Genomic DNA, 24,767 nt, shown 5'->3' with positions numbered 1-24,767 from the left:
CTCAGGCCCCCGGCATGAATGGGCCTATAGCTCAGGAAACATTTCCTGTCCCAGAGAGCAATGTAAAGGGCTGATTCTGGATGATGCCCAGCACCCTGAGTTCCCAGTGAAGTCAAGGGAACTGAGGACACACTGCCCTGTGCAGGATCCAACTCAGAGGCAAGACAAGGCATGGAATGCACAGGGAGGAGAGATTGTTGGTTAAAAGGGAGAGGGGATGATTTTTGGAGCAGTGCAATTTAAGGGAGTGGGATTTAGAATCATAGAATATCAGGGTTGGAAGGGACCTTAGGAGGTCATCTAGTCCAACCCCCTGCTCAAAGCAGGACCAACACCAACTAAATCATCCCAGCCAGGGCTTTGTCAAGCCGGGCCTTAAAAACCTCTAAGGATGGAGATTCCACCTCCTCCCTAGGTAACCCATTCCAGTGCTTCACCACCATCCTAGTGAAATAATGTTTCCTAATATCCAATCTAGACCTCCCCCACTGCAACTTGAGACCACTGCTCCTTGTTCTGTCATCTGCCATCACGGAGAACAGCCGAGCTCCATCCTCTTTGGAACCCCCTTCAGGTAGTTGAAGGCTGCTGTCAAATCCCCCCTCACTCTTCTCTTCTGCAGACTAAATAAACCCAGTTCCCTCAACCTCTCCTCGTAAGTCATGTGCCCCAGGCCCCCTAATCATTTTTCATTGCCCTCCAATTTGTCCACATCCCTTCTGTAGTGGGGGGAGGAGAGAGAGAGAGAGAGAGAGGATGCTTCTTAGAGAGGGGCTGAGAGACAGTTCCAGGCTGGGACTAATCCACTCTTTTACTGCTTGACCAAACAGCACACAATTAAAAACAATCAATTATTGACTCCACATGTAGATAATTAGATCACGTGGTAGGAACTGGGTAGCCCAGAGTGAAAAAAACACTGACCAAATGCACTGTTGCAGTGCTAACAGCCACAGTTAACAGCTGTTTTTACACAAAATGTAAGCGCTTCCCTATGGATTTCTGTGTGCATTACTTTAGTGTCTATTTCAAAAGCAGGCATTAATTAGTTTGAATAGCCAGAACGGCCAGCAGCCAGTGAATGGGTTTCTTTTTGGTAGTCACCTGAGCACAATTAGCAGGTGTTTGCATTATTTGTGTACAAAGCAGATATCGACTTGTCAGCGGACCTGCTCTGCCCTGTGCAAATGGGAGTGGAAAATAACTTTGGCTGCAATTCTTGCTCATCCCTCTAGAGGTCACTACCTCACCTGCTGCCAAAACTGGCTGTTCTGTATCCCTCTGCGGGCTTCCCAATAGCCTACTGTGCATCTTAAGGCAAGGACTGCTGGGAAGAACACGATGCACATCCTACGGGGAACCCTCAATATTGGGAGCAGCGCCAGCTCCCGGAACTTGTCCCCGCATCCCAAGAGCCACAAGGAGTGAGAGGGAACATAGGGCAGGAGCAAAGCTCCCGCGTTCCTGGCTGGGCTTTGCCACCCAGTGCGGCCGGGAGAGATGGCTTTCCCCACGCTGCAGGGACAGGCTCACTTAGACACAGAAAGTGAGCGAGGTGGCTGCGGTTCAGGAAAGACTGTGGCAGTTGTGGGGTGACACTTACTTGATATCGGTGCGGTTCTGCAGCACGCACGGGCTGTATGTGTATTTGTAGACCTGCATGGGGATGAAGTCTGAGGTGATGGCGATCACCAGGCCGTTGCCAATGACGGCCAAAATACCAATGGCCTCCAGAACCTGCAGCCAGATGCCTACAAGAGAACAGAAGTCAGAGACACGCTCAGATAGGCGCTCCCACAGCTGCTTTGGTGCCCAGAACACTGCTCTGCGAGCTTTGCCATTGCCACTGCCACGAATGGGAGTAGGATTGGGCTTGACCAGGCTGATCTCTGGAGTTGTGTTCTGTGGGGCACAGCATGGTGACCCAGCACAGCAGCCTTGCATCAACAAGAGCACTACAATGATGAGCCTTATCCAGTACTGTATGCACCCAGTGATGTGGGCAGACGGGCTGCATATGAACGTGAGGAACTAGCAATGCGTTCTAGGCCAAAGCAAAGTGTATCTAGATTCTATCCATGCCTCTACCAATGCACCTCAGTCCTGACTTACAGCCCTCCTGCTGTTCCAATCCTGCCCCCTCCGCTCCCCCCCTCAGCTCTTCAAATGCACCCTCTGTCTCTAACTGGCCCCTGGAACAGCAGAAACAGGAGCAGACAATGTTCTGGCACCATGACTTAGGGAAAGAGTCTGTTGCAGTAGTTAGTGCCATTGTTAAGTCTTGGGGTAAGATTAGCCCTCCCCCCACCCCCATAGTGCCTTCTTTATCAGGCCCATGCTCTTCATGGAGGGCCCCCCCCTTGGGCCCCCACTCACCGATGTCATTGGCTTTCCTAGGCACTATGCGCCTCTGCTGCTGCACCATCTTGATGGCATCCAGCCGGATCTCAAAGAGGTTATTGATGAAGGCCATTAGCGGGGCGAGGGGGAAGGCAGCCACAAAGATGGTGGTGAAGCTGTACTGGATCACTGAGAACAGGACAAAGCACAGGCACTGTGAGGGAGCTGTGGGGACATCCAGCTAGACCACAGGCCCAAGTACTTACTGCCTCGGGGCCAGATGTTGGCATGGCCCTGAGTGGCCAGGCAGCGTGAGAGGATGAGTCAGACACCCACTCTAGCCCTCCGTGTGATCTGCTCGCTTCATGGCTGTAGCCATGGGGGTGGGGGAGAGGGAAGATCAGGAGCTGCATGCCCATTTCTACTTACTCCAACGTCATCCATGCAGGAGTGATCACAGAGGGGTGGGACCTTGACTCTGCCCCCATTCCCCAAAGTGCAGGCTGCTCAGCTGAACAGGGATGGGGGGGAGGAGAGGGGAGAGTAGTTGCTAGTGGTCACAGCCAGTACCCAAATACTACCAGAAGCAAGGGCGGGACGGGGCAGGAAAGGAATTTGGTCGTCCCTGAGGCACAAATCCTTCCCAGGCCACCTCCTGGGATGTCACAGTTACCTGCCAGGTCTTGCTCGGGGCAAGATTTGTGCAAGTGACCCCAAGCAAGTGTTTGGGTGAATCTACCCAGTCTGTGCCCATTTCTCCCTGGGCTCTGCAGTCTTAGCACAGGGATGGGCTATGTACTGGGTGAGCAGCAGGGCTGGTTCCCTCGTACCTTCCCCTCAATAGTGAACGCAGAGTCACCAAGCCTGACCGTGTTCCACAAGCCACATGTGGAGACCTAGGACCTGCCCCCACTCCCAGGGATGTGAATGGGCATTTGGCATTACCACTCTGTCACAGGTGTGGCCAGTTTCTCTCGCAGGAGCCCCAGTCCTGCTAGCTGCAAGGGTATGACTCCCGCTTAGCCCCAACATCAGGAACTGGACCCCTGGAGCAGCTCCAGGGCATTCAGAGCACCCTTTGCGTACTGGGCAAAAGGAAACCTGCTGTCCCTGGATAAAAACTGACCCAAAGAGAAGAGGCAATGGGAATGGGCAGGCATGGGCCCAGAACACAGCACCTGAGAACCAGCCATTCCCCGCTGCCCACTAGTTACACCCGTGACCCCAGAGCGCCACATACTCATTTCCAAGAACTCGTCGAACAAGCTGAAGACGTTGACCTCGTTGAGTTGGTAGTTCTTGAGCCACTGCTCCTTGCAGGAGTCCTCGGGTCCTTTCTCCATGTCAACCTCGTTTTTGTCCTTTGGGTTGGCAAGTGATTTTCGGAACCTTAATCTTAGCCAGCTGCAGGGACAGTAACACAAAGGCAGAGGGGTGAGGGATATATGCTAAAGAGCCAAGCGTGGGGGCTACCAGAGCAGCTCCCTGCACTGGGCCAACGGTAACCCCTCTGGAACACCGACATGGAGACTTGAGCAGTGGGTTGGCTCTGTTGTAAGTTCTCACCCACACTCTCCCCCTTCCCCTCTCTCAAACATATCACCTTCTGCTGGTGTTATGGAGGGAATTCTTACCAATAGCAGAAGGCAGTTTCCATCTATAAGATGGCCCAATAGCTGTAGTTTACCAACGGCCTGACCGTGTATCCCGTTCTGACATTGAGGAGCACGTGAGGAATCCCACTAAAATCAACAGCGATATTTAGGTGTAACTGTTCCCCAAGACAAGTAAAGTTGGGGCTTAAAAATTCAGGTGGCGGCAAACATACTAAATAGCTAGGAGGGCCATTCCAAATGTCAAAGAAAATTAGTTTTAAAAGAAAAATGGAGTGAATTTTTAGTGTCAGGTCAAGGAGCCAGTTAAAGCTGTTCATGGGGAATAATTTATTCAGTGAGTTCAGCCCTTTTTCTCTCTGACTTGTCCAGGAGCAAAGCCCCGTTTGATTTATTTGTTCTTTTCTCAAATCGTTTTTGTGACAAGGTCTGAGCTGAACTCTGCGTGTGGACCTTCCTGTCCATTGTTCTGTATTCGGAATGCACTGTTCTGGCTCTGTGATTAGTCATGGTGTCACATGGTAATGTTCTTGTTCCGTGACCGGATCTATTTCTGCTTTCTCCAGAGACAGATTTCATTTGATCCTGAAGAGAATTTGCTGACTGATCTTCTCTCAGCAACTGGCCTCACACTCGCCTTCCCCAGACACTGCCTGGGGGAATCCCAGTTAAAATTTGTAATCAGAGCAGAGTGCTTCTGCAAGCGGAAACATACAGCTCAGACACGTGAGCGCATCCTACTGGCATGAGTGCCTAGGGTGCGCGGACTTACGGGATAAGGTACTCCTCCAAGTTATTCAGGGTCTGCTTCAGGGTCATTATGATGGCCATCTGGATAAAGAGATCAGTGATGCAGCCACTGGGGTGGCACTGCAAAGAGAAGAGAGTTATACTGTGCAGACCAGATGGGCTGGCTTTGGGACAAAGGGCTGGGTGCTAGGTACATGGGCCAGGAAGAACCTGGAGTGATTGGAAGGGTTGTACTGGGTAGAAGGAAGCAACGGTTTTAACAGAGACAGTGCCAGGGATGTGGGTGGGGAAGGGGCAGAGAGGTGTGACAGGGAGCAGGAGTGGTGCAGAGTGTATTGGAGCACTATAGACAATTTACTCACCTCCTCCAACCTCCACTCGCCAGCTACACGCACGTAGTTCCCAGGACGGCCGTTAATCCTGACCAGGAGAGTGCAGAGTTAAATAGGCCTGACGCTGGTGCTCCCAGCCCCTCCCTCTGTAAGCAGGGAGGGTAATGACTCCCCCGGGACAGAGACCCAGGCACTAAAGGGAAGAGAGAGGCAGGTGCAGAGACTGAAAGAGAGAGGAGGTGGGAGACAAACACAGGCGGAGTCAAGCGCAGCAACCCAGCAAGAGAGGGACAGACAGAAACCGAGAGAAAGACAAGCTGAGAGAGGTGGAGAACTACACACCCATCCCAAAAAACAAGGGTGAAATCCTGGCCCCATTGAAATCAGTGGCAAAATTCCCAGTGACCTCCAGGGAGCCAAGATTTCATCCACAGAATCAACATCCAGAAGTCAGGCTACAGGAGCTTTCTCTCAGTCACTAGCGGCACCAGCCTTCTTTATCCCTGCCACCAGAGCAGCCAACACCTTCCCCCTGCAACCAGTGGTTAGAAGCACCGGGCAAACCTGACTGGGTTTATGGGCCTCCCTAGGGTGATTGGCCCTGGGTGTGTGTTACTGTACTAATGCAGAGCTCCGCCCGGGGTTAATGGGTACAGCTCCTTACCCCAGCTGGGGACCTGGCTGGGGCATAGCCGCGCTCACCTTCCCAAGAAGAAGGCGATGTAGATCAGTGAGGAGAAGTAGGTGAAGAACTGGAAGGTGAAGATTTTCACGGTGAAGCTGTTCTCACGCTCCGAGAACGTCCGTGGCTTCTCTGGAAACGGGAGTGCAGGTGGGTGGGTTAGTCACAGCAGCAGGAGCCCCCCTCCTTCCTGGACAGGCACCTTCAGCCCGTCGTGCTTTCATTCCAAAGCGCTCGGGCCTTTTACTGACCCAGAATCCCCTGGACCTGAACCTGATCCCCTGGATTTGTAGCCCCGGTTCTAATGAGCCTGAGCAATCCCAGGACCTTGACACAGCGATCCATGTACCTGTGGCTTCTGTTGCAGCGATCAGCTGTGCCGGGGCTACACTCAAACCAGAGCTGGGGCAGGATAGGCACCGATTTCACCAGCTCTCCAGCAGTGGCACTGGCTTCCTGTTAATGTTAGGGTGCAATCCGACATGCTGACTTGGCTCTCTGAAGCCCTCCCTGGCTGGGGCGCTGGCCCTCTGCCAGACTCACCTCTCTTTACATGAGGCTTGGTAGCAGCTGAGATCAGGATGGGGGCTGAAGCAGGGAGTCCCTCTATTTAACTATCTGAGACTAAGGGCCTCCCAACAGAACACCCTTGACTCTGGAATTGCTCCCAGCCTGCTGTGCTATTAGAGCTCTGGCCAGGGCTCATTCGTTTGCCTGGGGGACGGAGGCGGCGGCTGTGGCAATACCCTTCTCTTTGCTGGGCCGTATAGCAGTGGTTCTCAACCAGGGATCCGGGGCCCCCTAAGGGGCCTCAAGCAGGTTTCAGGGGCCAAGCAGGGCCAGCATTAGACTCGCTGGGACCCAGGGTAAAAAGGCCGAGCCACCCCGCATGGGGCTAAAGCCCAGGTCCCTGAGCCCCACCATCCAGGGCTAAAAGTGAAGCCTGAGCAATGTGGCTTTGCGGGGGCCCCTGTGGCATGGGGCCTCAGGCAATTGCTCTGCTTGCAACCCCTTAACGCCAGCCCTGGCTTTTATGTGCAGAAAAACAACTGTTGTGGCACAGGTGGGCCATGGAGTTTTTATAGCATATGGAGTAGGGGGGAGCTCAGAAAGAAAAAGGTTGAGAACCTCGGCTGTCCAGGAGCTAGGTGGCGTTAGCATATTTCAAGTGTTCTGTACGAGCAGCTGTGAAGGCCAGAGCGAAAAAGCCCATTGATATCAATGGAAAGACTCGGCCCCTTTTAGTGCTCCACCAACAATGTTCAGGATAATCCAGCTGGCTGCGCTGGAGGATGCTAGATGCAGGGTGAATACGGCATGCGCTTTGCCTTACCCAGCTCACAGAGAAAGAGCGCCACACGCCTGTTCACCTGCAACACAGGAGAGGGAGGTTGAACAGAGAGACGGGACGGGCAGGGTGTTTGATTGTGGGACAACAAGGAGGGCTCCTGTCACGCCGCACTCCGTACCTTGGTCATGACGATGATGGTGATGTAATGCAGCACGGCCCCCGTCACCACCGCCACGGTGCTGGCATGTTCCCGGATGAACTCGAAGTTGCTTTTGGTGAAGAGGACAGTCGCCACCACCCGGTAGATGACGAGCGCGTGGGCAAGGCCAATGAGCACAGTGATCTGGGGGGGCAGCGTGTCGTCAGAGCTCTTGCGGGGATTAGAGACGGGCCGAGCAGGGGAGGCAGGTAATGAAGATGGAGCGGGAAACTGAGCAAACTGGGTGCATGGGGGTGGGAACGACAGACTTAAATGCAGCTAGATGATGGGTTCTGTATGGTTAGCAGCTGCAGGCCAAGATCCAGGCCCTTAGTGCCCATGCCCAGCCTGCAGGGTGGGATGCCTGTGCCCAGCACAGTTTCTAGGAGGAGTGAGGTGGTTAAATACAGCGGATGTTGACCAGCAGTGCGGGGTGGAGGAGCAAGCGTGTGCATGTATGGTCGGATGTTGCTGGCACCCACATTGTTCACTATGCTCCCCCTCGTGAGTAAAGTAATAGTCACCCATCCTGGTTCTGCCCCCGGTGTATAGTTTGAATAGGTTTTTTCTACACCATTTCCCCTGTAGCACTGTACGTAGGAAGGGATGGGAGCTGGGACACTCTCTGCAGCAGCGTGGCGGAGTGGCAGGCAGCTGGCACGTGCCAGTGAGCTCTCAGGAAACAAACTGGCAAATGGCTGCCTCCCTGCTATCTCCGTGTGAGTTTAGCGCCCTCCCTTCCCCCCATCTATCCGAAGAACAGGCAGAGCACATCCAACAGCAGTTCCCGTTTTCCCACAGAGTGACTGCCCCTGCTTCACTCCTTTCTAGTACACGGTCTCCAGGCCCACTCAGTCCAGGCCTGCTCTGAGACTGGACCAGTTAAGGCTGACTCATCTAGGGGGTGTTTTAGGAACCAGACTGAGATCACTACACAGGCCACCAAGCAGTCATACAACAGCGATGACTTGAAATCTCCACCACCCTGGGCCAGAATCCACTTGGCATCTTAGAGCTGAAAGGCTCTGCAGCCCATCCCCAACCCCCAAAGCTATTCAGTGTCCTGTTCCCCTTCAAACGCCTTTCTGCATCATTCACTTCACAACCACATGCGCCTGTAGCTCAATGGTGTAGAAATCCCCAAACCCGTGGAGGTGTCTGAGTCAATAGCACGTACCATAAGCAGGACTAAGAGAAGCAGGATAGTGCTGCGGATATAAGAGTGCTGGTAGAACTTGAGGGTATACTTTGGGTCATTGATCAGCTGCAAGGCCAGCTCCTCCTGGGGATGGGGGGAAAAAGAATATGCGTCAGAGCCATACACTAGGGAAAAGCAAGCCAAGGGGCAGTATAGTGCCTCGCATGTGTCAATGAGATGGAAGCATGCGATGAACATGACATGTTCTGGCAGGGCAGAAGAGGGACAGGACTTGTAGCAGATCCTAAGGTATTTCTTCATGTAGCCTACATGTCAAAGCCTGAAATCTCCCACACTGGCTAGCACAACCTTTTTCAGAAAGAAATGGATTGGACATTACTAGAAATGGCTGTGGGTTATATCATGCATACAGGCATGTTGCAGACTGATCTGACTAACCCCAATCTTTATAAACAGGAGTGACAGTAGTTCCTGTGCTGTGCACTAATGCGTAGCCTGCATCTAAAACCCTTTCAGGGAAAGGACTTCAGGAGCCCTGCACTCCTTTCCTAATAAAGGGCAGGAAGATCTGGGGGAACCTCTCCTACAGCAGTGCCTCATTAATCCCAGTTCAGTCTCCTCTGCAGTACCAGCTGGGATCTCAGCAGTGAGTGTCCTCCCAGCATTGCTTTTAGTTGGAACAGAATTTTTCCATATGCCTGTACACAGCCCAGAATCCCACCTGCCTCCTGGCAAGAGAGACAATGGCACAGGGAGGGAAGGAAGTTTACTGTGTGCAGGTCTGGTCTCCCATGTTTAAGAAAGATTAATTCAAACTGGAACAGGTGCAGAGAAAACCTACTTCATGAGAGGAGACTCTAAGAGCTTGGCTTGTTTAGTCTAACCAAAAGAAGGCTGAGGGGAGATAGGATTGCTCTCTCTAGACATATCAGAGGGATAAGTACCAGGGAGGGAGAGGAGTTATTTAAGTTAAAGTGTCAAAGTGGATGTGACGTTACACCCCATATTCTTCATAAAAATAGTGCTATGATATGAATATGGCATAACTAAGATGTTTTATGCAAGATGGGTCATGTGAGATTCTTGGAAAGGTTACGATTTACTGAATGTGATTATCCAATTTGTATTCATGTATCAGTTCTATATCTAAAGTTAGGAGTATGGACTATGTAATAATTACAACTGGGTATGTATTTGGGAGACACCCACCAGACAACAGGCCATCAGACTTGATGGGCCATAAGGAAGAAACAAGACTGTGAAGATACTAATGTCTCTCCTTCCTGTAGCTGTGCACTACTAGGTCAGGTGGTCCTGTCACCTGATACTAAACATTATCCCCCTTCGACTTCTTGCAATTTTCCACTAAAAGGAGAGGGGAAGGGGGCAAGTTTGGGAAACAAAAGATTCCTGCCTTATGTAAATCTTATTTAAGGGTGGGGAGGAAGTCAAACGGGACTCTTTCTTCTTGGGCTGGCAGGCCATGGAGTAGACTGCTAAAGACACCTGAAGGGAAGGCAAGGGGGGAGTCCAGACTGAGACAGGGTCCCGTCTGAAAAGAGATATAACTGGAACGCTAAGCCAGTGGTCTCCAAACTTTTTTGATCGCGCACCCCTATCAGTAAAAAAAATTTGAGCACCCCCCCCCCAATATATGTATATTTATTTATGTATAAATTATATACACATATACTACTATACTAATATATTATGTACATTATAAAACACACAAAAATAGAAATTAAAAAGAATGAGAAAGATGAAAAAATATTTTTATTGTATTTTATTTATTAATAGTACAAAACACCTTTTTGCTCTCACAAAAAAAAAAAATTTTTTAGTGAGAGCAATGTGATTGAATACGCTTCATTATTTCTGAAAATCTTGGTTTAACACTTTGTGATACAGCGATTCGAAGGTCTGGATTAGGGTTAGGGTGTGGGAGGGCGCTCAGGGTGGGGGTGCAGGGTCTGGGAGGGAGTTAGGGTGCGGGAGGGAGCTCAGGGTGGGGGTGTTGGAGGAGGCTCAGGCCTGGGACAGGCAGGAGGTGCAGAGCACTTACCTGGGGAAGCTCCTGTTTGGTGCAGGGGGTTTGCAGGTGGCACTGTGCAGTGAGGCACCGCCCCCACGGCTGGGATTCTGGGAGCTCCGCCCCCCCACCCGGAACGCAGGGACGTTAGGGGCCCCGGGGCCCCGGCCTGCAGCTCTAAAGCCCCTTTCGGAATGCAGCCCTGCGAGCACGGGCCGGAGGACTCAGGAGGAGCAGGGGCCGGAGAGAAGCGCCGCTTTCCCCTTCAAAGCGCCGCTTCTCTCCAGCCGGCTTTAAAGGGGAAAGCGCCGCTTCTTTCTGGCCCCTGGCTGTGCGGCTGCCCCGGCTCCTCCACAGGCCGGAGGACTCAGGGCCACATTCCGAAAGGGGCTTTAGAGTCGCAGGCCAGGGCCCCAGGGCTCCTAGCCCAGGGCCCTGTAGCCCCTAAAGCCCCTGCGTTCTGGGTGGCCCTGCCTGCAGGAGGGCGGGGCAGCTTCCCTGCTCACTTGTTCCCTCTGGCAGCGCTCCTCCTGCCATGCCCCCCAATGGATCCTCTTGTGCACCCCCTGTGGCGCGCACACCCCACTTTGGAGACCACTGTGCTAAGCTACAGAAACTTTGCAACCTGCCTAAAATAACATTTAGGGTAAAAAAAAAAAAATTACATTTTGTAACCTGTTTCTTGAGTGTATCAAGCTTAGCTTGCGTATTTTGTTTTATTTGCTCAGTAATCTGCTTTGTCCTATTTGTTATCTCTTATATTCACTTAAAATCTGCCTTTTACAGTTAATACATTTGTTTTGTGCATTATGAAACCCAGATTGTGCAATTCCTAACTGGGGAGTTGTGCATCTCTCTCTTTACGTTGAGGGAGAGGGGGAATTTTTACGAGTTTGCGCTGTGAAGCTCTTTCTATACAGCGCAAGACAGTATTATTTTGGGTTTATTCCCCAAAAGGGGTGTGCACGTGAGTGCTGGGTGAATCCTCTCACACAGAGCTGACTTCAGTCTGTGTCTGCAGCGGGGTGTGGCCCTGCCTCTGTGTGTGCTGTAAGAGGCCGGAGAGCCTAATTCAGCAAAACAGGGAGAGGGAATCCAGGCTGGTGGAGCAGGAGGAGGGGCTCAGTGAAACCCCAATACATCACATGGCATCCCAAGGGGTTCTAACCTGTCACAGTGGACACAAGAACAAATGGAGGTAAACCAGCCATCAACAAGTTTAGGCTTGAAATTAGACAAAGGTTTCTAACCATCAGAGGAGTGAAGCTCGGGAGCAGCCTCCCAAGGCTAGCAGTGAGGGAAAAATACCCAACTGGCTTCAAGACTGAGCTTGATAAGTTTATGGAGGGGAAGGTATCATGAGATTGGCTACATCCCATTGCAGTCAGTCTCCAATGGCTGGTGATGGGACACTAGATGAGGAGGGCTCCGAGTTACTACAGGGAATTCTTTCCAAGATGTCTCGCTCGTGGGTCTCGCCCACATACTCAGGATCTAACTGATAGCTATATATGGGACCAGGAAAGAATTTTCTCCAAGGTCAGATTGGCAGAGACTGTATGAGGGTTTTCGCCTTCCTCTGCAGCATGGGGCCCCTTGCAGGTTTAAACTAGTGTAAATGGTGGGTTCTCTGTAACTTGAAGTCTTTAAACCATGATTTGAGGACATCAGTAACTCAGCCAGAGGTTAGGGGTCTATGAGAGGAGTGGATGGGTGAGATTCTGTGGCTGCGATGTGCAGAAGACCGGACTAGGTGATTGTGATGGTCCTTTCTGGCCTTTAAGTCTATGAGTCAACAAAGAGGAAGACAGTGCAAAGGAGTGACTTATTCTCACCTCATCTTCATCCCACCCGTACAGTTCCCAGCCACTGACCACCTCAGCCCTTTTCCTCTTCCACAGCTCCAGGAACACGGTGGCTGTAGGTGAAACCACAGAACAATGCGGTCAGAGCAGCAGAGACTCCTCTGCCCCATGGAGACATTGACTTAACAAAGCAGTCACAGGAGCACATGCCTTTCCTACAGGCCAGGTAGGGGAAGTGCTGCTAAGCATCCAGGTTCTCCAACGTGGAGGAAGCAGCCTGGAGCTCTCTGTAGAAAAGCCCTCCAAACAGGGGACGTTTACTGCTGGTAACCATGGGATCAATCCAGGAGGAGGATCATAGCTAGGTCTGAATGCACTTCCAGGACATGGTAGCCAGTCTATAGTATATTTTCTAGCCAATGTTGACAGACTCCCATCACCTGGGTTATTTACCCCTCATCTCTGTTCTGGGGCATGTTTGTGTCTCTGCTGCACAAGCTGCATGCAAAACATTATGGGCCAGATCCTGTGCTGTGCTTTGCAGGAGAGAGGGAAGAAATGGAGATACAGGCGTGGTTTTATACTGGAATTCTGGACTTCTCCGGAGGCCAAGAGGGCCCCTGAATAGCTTGGTGTAGCCCCAGGGACTGCTCTGACTTAGGGCAGCTTCCACCTCTCCAGTGTCCACAGCCAAATCAGACCTTGAGGATACCAGTTGGTGCTAGCTGTGGCAATGCTTTTGGAATACATATGCTGGTAACCTCAGAGCTCAAATGAAACCAGATTAAATACACAGATGCTACTGTGGTGGGTACAGAGAAAACCCATAGACAAATGGGCCACCAAATTCATTTCACACAGGCCCCTGACCAGATTCCAGAGGGGAATGTCCAGAACTGGATTTGAACCAATGATCTAAAGTTACAAAGTACCAAAACCCATCCCCAAATGCATGTAACTTCACCCGTGCCTATCCCTTTCCCTTCACACGCTGCCCAACCCCACTCCTTCCCCAGTAAAGTTACACCTCTCTGCCCGGCAGAAAGAATGTTGGCAGGTTCTGAATAAACAACACAGGAACCCAGTTTGTCACCAGACCCACAGCAGGCTACAGCTGACAGGCCATTCCCATTTCAAAGCCTCATGCTAGGCACAGAGAGACAGAAACCTACCCCAGAGAGCCATGAGCACTGCAAAGAGAATTGTCCCCTCGTTGTCAAACAGGTGAGTGACCTGAAAAAGGAGAGAACGAGAAAGAAGGGATTACAAAGGAGCCTGGAGCACAGGGGAGGAGTCTGGCTGGAGAGGACGCAGGAGGCACTCGGGGTGCTGCGAGGACTGTGGCAGTGGCACTGTGCCCAGTCCTACGTGGGAGAGCAGTGCTCCGTGGCCCTCAGGACATCACGGGAGGCAGAAGAGCAGAAACCAGGAGTTCTTAAGACTCAACCCAAAGCTTGGGAAGCCTCCACCCCACAGGCAAGACAATGGAGCTGGACATAATTCTCTGCTGTAATACGTGCAAAAGCTCCCTGCAGCCACCATCAGCAGCTGACTCGTTTCCCAGGGGGATACATACTGGCCGCACGCTGCTGGGGGTATCATGAGGAGGCATAAGCACGGCAGCTATTGGAAACAAGGGCCCAGTGGAGAAATGGAAGGTGTCTCTGGCGAGCATTGATTTACCTTGGCATAGGTGCAAGTATCTGACAGCTGCCAGAACGGGCACTTCTGGTCGCAGAGTGGGCACATGATGGTGGTGTTGGCTTCACAGATCTCTTTGCTGGAGCAGGAAAGAAAGGAAGGAGTATGATGGTTGCTTTGCTAGCCCATCAGCCGTGTGCTCATTCTAGCCATCACATTCAGTCAACAGCCAAGGGAGAGGCAGAGCAGGTACTCACCGCTAATGGATGGAATATAGCTCTACGCTGCAGCTACCAGATATTAGTGCCCTGATAGTGCCAGGTGAGGTCTCCTCCTTGGCAAGCTTCCCCACAGGTGCATATTCATACATACTCCCCTGGTCACAGCCAGATGCAGGGGTGTAGCTAGCAGTCTGCAGCCTAGACACTTAACAATCTGTTGCCCCTGCCTGCAATATGTCCCCATTCTCCAAAGCAGACATGCCATTCTTTACAAGGGCCAAACTGGGTACTGAGATGCGCCAGTGCACATCCCAATAAAGCCCACAGGAGCCACGTGACTGTAGAACGTGAGCCATTATGATCACTATCATGCGGTTAGAGAGCTGCCACACTTCAGAGATCCTGCCATTGTTTCATGAAGTGACACAGTCGCTGGAAGTCAATGGCCCTGCAAGCCCTCTGCATGCAGAGCTCCCGTAGAAGTCAGAGGCAGTTCCATAGAAAGAGAAGTCATAGGATTGGATGCCATGTATAGGAGATGTGATCACCTGCATTCACACATTCATGCATACACTTGGACACACGACAGGACATGGACACACAGTGTCCCCTTGATGCACTTACCTGACCTGACTGGAATCAAAATGAAAGATCCCATATAGGAAGACAAGCAGGCCCAGCACAGCAGCTGGGAACAGCATGCGGGTGTACCAGCCTAGCCAGGCAAAATACAGGGCCACCTTCTCCCCAAAATAACTCCTGAAAGACAAGGCAGGTGCTGAAATCACTCAGCAAAGATCCCATCTAGCCCCAGATTTGCAGTGACAATATCCAGTGTCAGCCAAATGCCCTGAGACCTCAGGATGGGGGATGCTGTCCCCAAAGATCTGTCAGTCCCGTCCTCTTGCTTCTCCTTAGGTCACTGCATGACCCACCCCTGCCTTGATGATATAGGTGTTAGTGATCTGGAAGGGGGGGGTGAACAGTGAGGGGCCAAACGTCTCCTGAGAACACAATGCTGAACACTCAGGTTAGTCAGGGCCAGAGAAAATGTAGGGAGGAAGTAACCAAGCTAAGCAAATGAGCAAGCTGATGGCAGCTGATTAAATACAGTACTGATACGCTGGAGGGACAGATTTGAGCTGCTCATTCATGGGTTCTCAGTAAGTCTGTAACACAGGAAAGAGATCCAGGACAGATCAGTGAAGATCTGTGTGAGGTGCAGCTGTAGCCAGAGTAAACAAACCTGAGACTAACACAGAAAGGCGAATACCTACATATAAAGCTAATGGTGCAGCTCCATCTGGAGTAGGGTGACCAGATAGCAAATGTGAAAAATTGGTATGCGGGGGGGTGTAATAGGCACTTATAGAAGAAAAAGCCCCAAATATCGGGACTGTCCCTATAAAATCGGAACATCTGGTCACCCTAATCTGGAGCGCTGTGTTCAGTACTGGTCACCCCATCTCCAGAGAGAAAGTAGATTCAGAGGGGTTCAGAGATGGTCAGGGAGAATGATTTAGGGGCATGGGGAAAAAATAACCTCTCCTGGAGAAACTGAAAAGACTGGGATTCTTTATCTTAGCAAGGTGACCACTAAAACGAGACAATCATTATTTTGTACACTCGAATGGCCTAAAGAAGGCAGGTCAGGAGTTGCTCTCACAATACAAGAATAAGGGGCTATTCAAAGTGCAATTTGGCAACTTAAAACGTGGTTAAAGGAAATGCTTTTTTAAACAATGCAGAGTTAGCATGAGACACTCATTGCCACTGGATACAACTGGGGCCAGGAGCTTAGCAGGATTGAAAAAGAGCTGGACAGTTTTATAGATAAGGATATCCAGAGTTACAAATTGTAAGGATTAAAAACTCCAAGGGTTTTGAAAGGGATATAGCCCCTCTTGGTTCATGGTATGAGCCATTCTCTGTCTGAGGGAAGGGTGTGGAGGGTTAAAAGGCACATTCCCTGGGGGCAGGTTATCCCATAATTACCTTCTGCAGAATTGCTGCATCTTCCCCTGATGCAGCTGGTGCCAGCGGCTGTCAGAGATAGGATACTAGACGGACCACGAGTCTAATCTAGTGTAACAATTCTATGCCCCTTAACCCACAAGTCAAGTGTGTTCACAGTTAGGCAAACCAAGTTTGTCCAGCTCTGGTTTGAACTTGGAGTCATATGGAGGACTAGGTAGAACCAGAGGTGAAAGTGGGACAGTACGGGCTAGAACAGCGTCCCCGTAAGAAGTGGCCGCCGGTACCAGCCCATACACAGCCGATGTTAAAGCGCTGCTGTGGAAGCAGCTGGAGGCCCCAGGTAGCATGGGAGGGGTGGCTGGGGGAGGCTGACCCCCAGCCCTGCCCCTTCCATCTGAGGCACCAGGCCCCCATACTGGTAAGTCTTGTATCTTACTTTCACCCCTGGGTAGAACTCCCCCACAGAAGGAGCTGGGTGCTCAGAGTTACATGTAATGAAGTTATTCTGGATGGGTATTTTACATGGTGGTCTTGCGCTGTCTCATTGTCCATCCCTTGGCGTGGGTTACCTGATATCCTCGATTGGCTGTTGCTTCAGTATCTTTCTCCATTGGGCCCAATTCTCCTTCAGGTCTTTTCTCAGCCCTTGCTAGAAAGAACAGCATTCAGATCAGGCACAGAGAGATATATCAACTGCCAACCCTCCCTCACCCCCATACCCTTACTAAGATATTAGTTAGGGCTTTTTCCAGACACATGCCACCACATCCTCAGCCAAAGGATCTTTAGGGCCACGACCTATTCCTCTGTCTTCCCAGCCACTCCTCCCCTACAACCCACTTCCTCTCCTGCATCTGCAATCCACACACGTGGTCTCCTGCGCATACATACTCTCTCAGCACCGAGGCACCCTCCGATTCCTCACCTCGTGCAGTGGGAATGCTGCCTCAAAGACCTTCGCCTTTATCAGCTTTTGGAGCGTCTCTAGCAGCAAAACAGGAACAGGAAAGTTAACCGTGACAGGCAGGCACAAGCCTCCCCGGCACCTAGTAGAACCCAAGCTGACCCTATGACCCAAACCCCCGCATTAAGAGAAAAGGCTGTAGGTGACACCTGGAGAGAACTGGAGTTCAGAGCTCTGCTTTGGTGTTGAAAAGAAATTGGCAACAGTCAGACTCTGCCCATTGCAGACAAACAACACGTAGAACATCCCCCAATGGTCAGCGCACAGAGCGACGCTGATGGCAACCTCAGCAGAGGCGCTGGTCCTGCTGTACCCACGAGTCTCTCGCAGTTTCTGTACACGCTGGGGTACGCATGAGGCTGTGCACGAGTTCGAGCATGCCCATGTGCAAGGCTAGGAATGCACATGTCCATGTGAGTTGCACTTGGGATCAGTGGCAGATTTAGAGTTAGTGGGGCCCTGTGCTCAGCTTCATTTTTGGGGGCTCCCCCTGGGACCCAGCCAAGAAAAAAGAACATTCTCTCTTATCTCCCCACCCCCGCCATTTTTCATTCTTTTTTTCTTCATCCTCCTCCTATATTATTAGTAATAGGAAGTAAATGAAAATAAAGTTCGGTACCTTGATTAGACTACAAAACCAACTTTTTTTTCCCCCCACAGATCACTTGAAAATTGATAAGGGTCTCGGCAGACCACTTAATGATCTTTCTAAATATTGTTTGTATCATTAGCTAACTACTGTAAAGTGCTTTGGATAAGAGCATTTTATAAAGTAAAAAAACCACTGGAGTGCGGGGTCTGGCCAGGAGTTAGGATGTGGAAGGAGGCTCAGGGTTGGGGTGTGGGGTCTGGGAGGGAGTTAGGGTGCAGGAGAGGGATGGAGGTTGGGGTGCAGGGAATTTTCCTCCAGGGCAGATTGGCAGAGGCCCTGGAGGTTTTTCGCCTTCCTATGCAGCATGGGGCACGGGTCACTTTTTGGAGGATTCTCTGCAGCTTGAGGTCTTCAAACCGCAATTTGGGGACTTCGATAACTCAGACATAGGCTAGGGGTTCGTTATAGAAGTGGATGGGTGGGATTCTGTGGCCTGCATTGTGCAGGAGGTCAGACTAGATGATCATAATTGTCCCTTATGACCTTAAAGTCTATGAGTCTATGAGACCCCTGGCCTGCCACTCCCTTCCCTGGCCTTTTTCCAGGAGCCGCCAGCAGCAGTGCATGCCACGGATTGCACCTGCGCTACCCAGCATCCAGAGGAGCAGGGCAGGAGGACAGGCGTGCCCGCCTCCCTAAAGCACGCCCCCAGCCAACCCCTCACCTGGATGCCTCACTTGGCTGCCTGCTGTGGTGCACGGGGCCACCAGCAGCCCAGCTCACCAGCTGGGAGAACGCACCGCACGCCACACCTCCAGCACAGCTCTTAAACGGCTCCCTCCCTGCTCTCCCCCACAGCTTCTGCCCCCACAGCAGTCCCCCCTGCAGGCAGGGCCAGCTCCAGCTTTTTTGCCGCCCCAAGCGGCAAAGCAGGGGGGAAAAAAAAAAAGCCTTGATCGGTGGCAATTTGGTGGCAGCCCTACCGCACCACTGCATTCTTCAGCGGCAATTCAGCGGCTGGTTCTTTGCTCTGAGAGGGACTGAGGGACCCGCTGCCGAATTGCCGCCGAAGACCTGGATGTGCCACTCTTTTCCATTGACCACCCCAAGCACCTGCTTCCTTTACTGGTGCCTGGAGCCAGCCCTGCCTGCAGGGGGTGCTGGATGGCTCAGCCCTGAGGCTGAGGCCCCCTGTAATTGGGGGTCCCTGTGCCAGGGCACTGTGTGTTTCATTGTACATCTGCCTCTGCTTGGGATGTGTATTTGTGACTGTGCACATGGGAACGGCAAGAGCAACTAGAAGGGAGGAAACGTTTCCTTACCTTCAGGAGAAATCTTCGGGTTCTGCAGGATAAAGTTGACGATACGTATCCTGAAACCCCAAACAATCAGGGATTAGGAAGAATTAAACACTGAAGGGTCAGCATGGGCCAGAAAAATGGCCTGGGACCACCAGGGCAATGGGAGATAAAGGCTAGACCCGGGATCCAGAGATTAAGAAATGTGTTAAGAGATCTGGACAGGTATGGAAGCAAGGACCAGGGCTAGAAGAGGGAATGGGGATAAGGTTCAGTTGTGGGGAATTGGTGGAGACCAGGCCAGGGGGGCAAGATGCACGAGGACAGGAGCTCAGCATCACTTCCTGATTTTAAATGGTTTTCTAGTAAGGATACAAAGCACGGCAAAGTAATTCCTCATGGGGAACCAGGGAAGGGGGCCTGTGATCCAGCTAACAGGCAAGTCTCACCCTAGCGTGCACGATCCATCACAGGCATTAGCATGAAGTACCTTGCACCCTGATGTCTTTGAGATCAAGGAAATGCTCACCTGGTGGTGATGGGCACATCCTTCTTCGTTTGGTGATTCTGCAACCCGCTGTCTGAGTTCTTCAGCGGACACTGGTAATTTTGGAAGATTTCACTTGGGGCACGGACCCCATAGAATAGTTTCTTGTCCTTGATGTCCTGGGTCTAGGATCAGAGAGAAGAGAAATTAGAGAGACATGCAGATGAAGCAAGTATCCAACGGGATTGGACCGTTGGCAAAGAGCTGCTCTGCAGGCAGGACGGTGGGAGATCTAGAGAAGGCTCAGCTGCAGAGCAAACCACTGCCAAACAGAGAACCAAGAGGCAGCAGAGCTGTCCCACTTCTACACAGAGAATGGTGCAGAAAGTCTCATCCTCTTCAGGACCCTGTCATTCTGCTCCATTAACTCTTCTCCCTCACTTTGGTCCTCTTTCTCTCCCGCTGCTCTCCTCCCACCACACTTCCCTTCCCCTGGGCGAGAAGGTTCTCTCCTCCTCAGCTAAAAGTGCTTGTGCTCTCCACATGCCAGCCCCTCTTCAACACCCTCTCTCTCCTTCCCAGAGTGCTTCCTGCCCCGTTCTCATCACCAGTAATTCCTTAGGCCTGGGCTACATGGAAAAGTTACATCAGCATTGCTACGTTTTCCAGGGGTGTGAAAAAATCTACCCTCCTGAGGGACGTGGTTATACCAACCTAACCCCCATGTAGACAGCACCAGGTCAATGCAAGAATTCTTCCATCAACATAGCAACAGCCTCTCAGGGAGATGGAAAACTAGCGTGATGGGAGACCCCTCCCATCGCCGTAGAGTGTCTGCATTGAAGCGCTACAGCGGCACAGCTGTAGCCTTTTAAGGGGTTCTCAAACTTCATTGTACCACGACCCCCTTCTAACAACAAAAATTATGACACGACCCCAGGAGGGGGGGACTGAAGTCTGAGCCCAAGGGCTTCAGCCCCAGGCAGTCAGCTTTGGCCCAGGCAGGGGGCTTGGGCTTCAGCTTCGGCCCTGGGACACAGTTTGAGAGCCGCTGGTGTAGACAAAGGGACTTGGTATCTTGATAGGGCCAGACAAAGAAGTAATACAGCCAGGAAAGGGTTGGTGTTGCCTCTGAGGGCAGGAAGAGATCTGTGTCGCTTGGACAAACAGATTTTAAGGCCAGCGGGGACCCCTAAATCATCTAGACTGACCTCCCATATAAACACACCTCATCAGTAACCCTTCTCACTCCAGGAGAGAGGGGTCCATTCAGAACAGGGTCAGAGGTTCCACTGATGAAAAAGGTTTGGGGGCAGGGTGAAAGCCCAGGACTGAATGATCAAGGAGGTTAGATTGCCCTCATCCCCGGAGAAGGTGGTCCCTGCAGGGCAGCATTAGAATTCGCTGGAGGGAAAGCTCAGTCTTGAATGAGCAGGGAGGCTACAAGTGGCTGAGAAAACCAGGTACAGAATTCTTTACAGCTGGTATTGGCCTTCCTTATGCCCTCAACCGTTGCTGCTCCTGGAATGGGTCTGAACTAGCCCTCCTGGTATGGAGGAGGTGGAGAATGGGCTCATGCACTAAAGAGCACAAAAGCAAGGTCTTGCTTTGTGTAGAGAACCAAGCCCCACGTACGTTTGATGGGAATGAGCACCCAAGCACCTTAGAGCGGTGGAGAAGGAACCCTGGATTGTCACTTCTAGGAGGAAACATCTAGTGGTGTCCCATGGTGTGGATGGTGAGGAACCCTGGAACTGCCTGACTACAGACCATATCCTCAGCTGGTATAAGTCAATGCAACTGTGTTGATTACAGTGGAACTGTGGTGACTTACATCAGCTGAAGCTCTGGCCTACCATCTGTAAAGCTATAAACCCAGAAGGTGGCTCAGCTTCCAGGGGGAGCAGGGGGCAGTGCTGTCTAGGCTTCCAAGGGCAGGTGATCACACTAAAGTTGCACACCATCTGTCTGGAAATCATTTTAGGCGGTGCCTAACATCTGCACCTGCTGCTCCGAACAGGCTGATTATGTTTTATGACACAAACAGTCAGGATCTTGGACTGTGATATCAGGATGGGATTTCTTCTGATTTCTTAAAAAAGGGGCTGGGGGAGGAACCATGACCTGGCCGGCCCGAGGGCAAGAGGGGAGGGGAAGCTTTTGTCAGTTTTCGTGCAGGCTATTTCCCCTGAGCTCACAGAGCCAACTCCCTAAGATCTAACAGAACTTTTCCAGGTTCTGTGACACAATCGCTCAGAGCACTAAGGGTGGAGTCATCCAGCTCAGTCAGTGATCCTGTGTAGTCAGGGACCTGCCCACCCCTAGTTAATCTCACCTCGATGATAAATCCTTTCTCTTCCAACTTGTCCAAGAATTCCTTCCTCTTATCAACGTCAGACTCGTGTTTGTCACATACTAGGATGAAGTCCTGTGGCCAAAGGAAACAGCCCAATGAAATCAGCTGGCGGTGGCATTGCAAGGGATATCCTTACAGCTTCCTGTGTGTGTGCAGAGACTGGACTCTATCTCATCAGGCCAGTCTTGGAGGGCCCCTAGGATGCCTTCCCAGGGGGAAAAGGGTGAGGGCTTGGGGCGGGGGGCTCCCATTGTTGCTGGGAGAACTGGTTACTCTGTCCACAAAGTCAGAGCGGGGAGCTCAGGATGGGGAGTGTCTCCCAGTGGGCTGGAGAGGATGCCCTGGGGACTTTTGCAGCACTAGTTGAACAGGGAGGGAGAGGCAGTCAGACTGTGGTGTGGATCTGCAATTTGATGTCACGTGGGGCTGTGGTGCGCTCACACCATAGCTTGAATGTAAGGGCTGCGGCAGCACTGGACAGGAGGATCGTAACTCACCGGGACCAAGGGCTTCGTCTCTTCTGACTTCCGGGAGCAATTTTTTCTTAGCTCAATTTCATCCTGCTGCGAGAGGGAGAGAATGAAAAAGGAGAGGGCATGGAACATTCCATGGGATGGCATCATCTCACACACGTACCTAGTGTCCTAACCCACACTCTGGGAATGCAGGAAATAGGCCCATAATTAAGGTCTCCTGGGTCAGAACCTGCATCCTCCTGCTTTAAGTAATGGGGGGAAGTTCTTAAATGAGAAGGGGAACCAGTTCCAGTTGGGAAGAGCAGGTGCCCAGGATTTCACACCATATTATAGCTTAGAGAGGTCCCCCTTTTCTGTTAAGCACAGAAATAATAAGAACTCTTACCAAGGTACAGAGTCTTTCATCCCCAAGGACTTTGCAGACTACACAAAGATTTACCCAACTGCTTCTGGAAAGCAGCCACCACAGGAAGTGGAAGAGAGAAGCTGTTTAAGAGCACCCAGCTACACTACACACTAGGTTAGGGCAGAAAATGGAAAACAAATCATGCATCCAAACTGCAGCTCCAGAGAAAATTCTAGCTGGGAAGTATTTCAGAGATATGGCAGGAAGTATAAACAAGGTGGCAGGAAGCCCCATCTGAGAGACATGTGATTGAACTGCAGGAAAAAAGGATCAGGAGGAGAGACCGAGGAGCTGATTGATTGCACTGAGGTGCTATCTGAACACATGGGATCCAATTAAACTACATAGGAAGGAAGCAGAGAGGGAGGGAAAAGATCTATTTACATTTTTCTGGCTTTGCTTCTGGTTACTTGTTGGCTGACCTGGAGAAGAGAAAGCAGGGATAAGGGATGCAGATTGTTTAAGCAGGCAGAAGTGGATTAAGGTTCACCTTTGCGCATGCATTTTCAAATGATTAGTCACGCTGCTTAAAGTTCACTTCTCCAAAACTGTTTGTGTAAGAAAGGTCAGCAGATCTGCTTTCTCTGTATATTTCATTCGTACCTGCTGGCTTCAGTTATGACTGCTTCTTCCTTCAGTTAGCCCTGCACAGCTGGCAAAGCTAAGAGAGAGAAGTGAGCTGGATTCTCTTCCTGCTTGTGTATCATCAAGAGAATTGCTTGCCACTTTCCTCGTGTGCAAGAAAAACCCTTGGAAGCAAGAGGGCTGGACAGGTGTTGCTGGGGGCAGAATCTGAAGACAATCAGGTTGTACAGGTGTGATTGAGGATATAATTGACCTTAGAGGCTGGCTTTAATTGGCCTGCAGCATGTGTGGTAGTTGGGAGATAGAGGCTTCTGAACACTAACTCTCTGTCACTGACTGTCAACTGGCCTTGAGGAAGTCACTGCACATTTCCATCTCAGCTGGCGTGACAGTAATATTTTCCCACATCACTGGAGTGTTCTGAGGATGAGTTAGTGGTTGCACTGAGCTTTTGAAGTGCAAAGCACTGCACAGAGGTTAAGTATTCTCATATACTATAATGCCATGGGGGTGGAGAGGGTTAGTTTCAGGGCAAGGTGCCTAGTGCTAGAGACTGAGGGTATGGCTACACTTACGGTTTGCAGCGCTGGTAGTTTGCAGCGCTGGTTGTCCAGCTGTGCAGGGCCAGCGCTGCAGTGTGGCCACACTGACAGCTACCAGCGCTGCAGTGTGGCCACATTGGCAGCATTTCCAGCGCTGTACTGAGAGGTGCATTGTGGGCAGCTATCCCACAGAGCACCTCATCCCGTTTTGGCGCCGTTTTGGCGCTGAGTATTGTGGGAAGGGGAAGGAAGTGTGTGGGTCATTCCGCTTCCTGTTCCAACGCCCCGTGGTGCATCGCTTCACTTCCCAGCAGTCTTTTCGCCGTCCACGTTTCTTGCCATTGTCAGTTCAGCACGCTGTGAAATGGAGCCTGAGCTGCTGAGGAATTTGCTGCTGACTGTCGCCAGCACATCACGTTTGGCAGTTGAGCTATTCCTCCTTCAGCTCCAAAGTGACAGTGAGGAGTCCGATGATGATATGGATTTTCCTAAAGCGGGTGACATGAAAATGCTTGTGGCGGTAACGGAAATGCTCAGCACCGTGGAACGCCGCTTTTGGGCTCGTGAGACAAGCAGTGAGTGGTGGGATCACATTGTCATGGAAGTCTGGGATGACGAGCAGTGGCTGCAGAACTTTCGTATGAGAAAAGCCACTTTCATGGGACTGTGTGCTGAGCTCGCCCCCACTCTGCGGCGCAAGGACACAAGATTGAGAGCTGCCCTGACGGTGGAAAAGCGGGTGGCTATTGCAATCTGGAAGCTGGCAACTCCAGACAGCTACCGGTCTGTCGGGAACCAGTTTGGGGTGGGAAAGTCGACCGTTGGAATCGTGTTGATGCAAGTTTGCAGGGCCATTAATCGCATCCTGCTGAGGAGAACCGTGACTGTGGGGAACGTGCAGGACATTGTGGATGGCTTTTCAGAAATGGGTTTCCCTAACTGTGGAGGGGCAATAGATGGGACGCATATTCCTATTCTGGCACCACCCCACCTAGCCTACGAGTACATTAATCGCAAGGGGT

At 51.4% G+C, this 24,767-nt stretch overlaps 2 protein-coding genes across 4 annotated transcripts in view; both read right to left on the bottom strand.

The window, feature by feature from the left end:
* Positions 1–23,360, bottom strand: part of LOC120403848 (anoctamin-9-like) — a 106,559-nt gene extending 83,199 nt beyond the window's left edge. Inside the window, exon 1 of the mRNA XM_039535665.1 lies at positions 23,222–23,360. The gene's annotated coding sequence lies outside the window, so the exon portion shown is untranslated. The remainder of the gene's footprint in view (positions 1–23,221) is intronic.
* LOC120403849 (anoctamin-9-like) overlaps positions 1–24,767 on the bottom strand; it is a 35,230-nt gene that overhangs the window by 4,022 nt on the left and 6,441 nt on the right. The window contains exons 2-20 of one of the 3 annotated variants that reach the window (XM_039535674.1): positions 22,234–22,299; positions 21,716–21,808; positions 19,423–19,565; positions 18,918–18,967; positions 16,965–17,023; positions 16,609–16,688; positions 14,687–14,821; positions 13,884–13,980; positions 13,373–13,433; positions 12,231–12,313; positions 8,385–8,489; positions 7,187–7,351; positions 7,051–7,087; positions 5,738–5,849; positions 5,066–5,123; positions 4,726–4,823; positions 3,581–3,744; positions 2,377–2,529; positions 1,604–1,751 (exon numbers count right to left, since the gene is read on the bottom strand). In XM_039535674.1, coding sequence (XP_039391608.1) covers positions 1,604–1,751; positions 2,377–2,529; positions 3,581–3,744; positions 4,726–4,823; positions 5,066–5,123; positions 5,738–5,849; positions 7,051–7,087; positions 7,187–7,351; positions 8,385–8,489; positions 12,231–12,313; positions 13,373–13,433; positions 13,884–13,980; positions 14,687–14,821; positions 16,609–16,688; positions 16,965–17,023; positions 18,918–18,967; positions 19,423–19,565; positions 21,716–21,808; positions 22,234–22,299 — 1,907 coding nt within the window. The remainder of the gene's footprint in view (positions 1–1,603; positions 1,752–2,376; positions 2,530–3,580; positions 3,745–4,725; positions 4,824–5,065; positions 5,124–5,737; positions 5,850–7,050; positions 7,088–7,186; positions 7,352–8,384; positions 8,490–12,230; positions 12,314–13,372; positions 13,434–13,883; positions 13,981–14,686; positions 14,822–16,608; positions 16,689–16,964; positions 17,024–18,917; positions 18,968–19,422; positions 19,566–21,715; positions 21,809–22,233; positions 22,300–24,767) is intronic. The other 2 variants (XM_039535675.1, XM_039535676.1) reach the window with 2 other exon arrangements.

Source organism: Mauremys reevesii, linkage group 4 (assembly GCF_016161935.1).
Source record: "Mauremys reevesii isolate NIE-2019 linkage group 4, ASM1616193v1, whole genome shotgun sequence".
Lineage (NCBI taxonomy): Eukaryota > Metazoa > Chordata > Testudines > Geoemydidae > Mauremys > Mauremys reevesii.
Note: the sequence above shows the minus strand (reverse complement) of the source record. Positions and strands in the feature narration are given on the sequence as shown.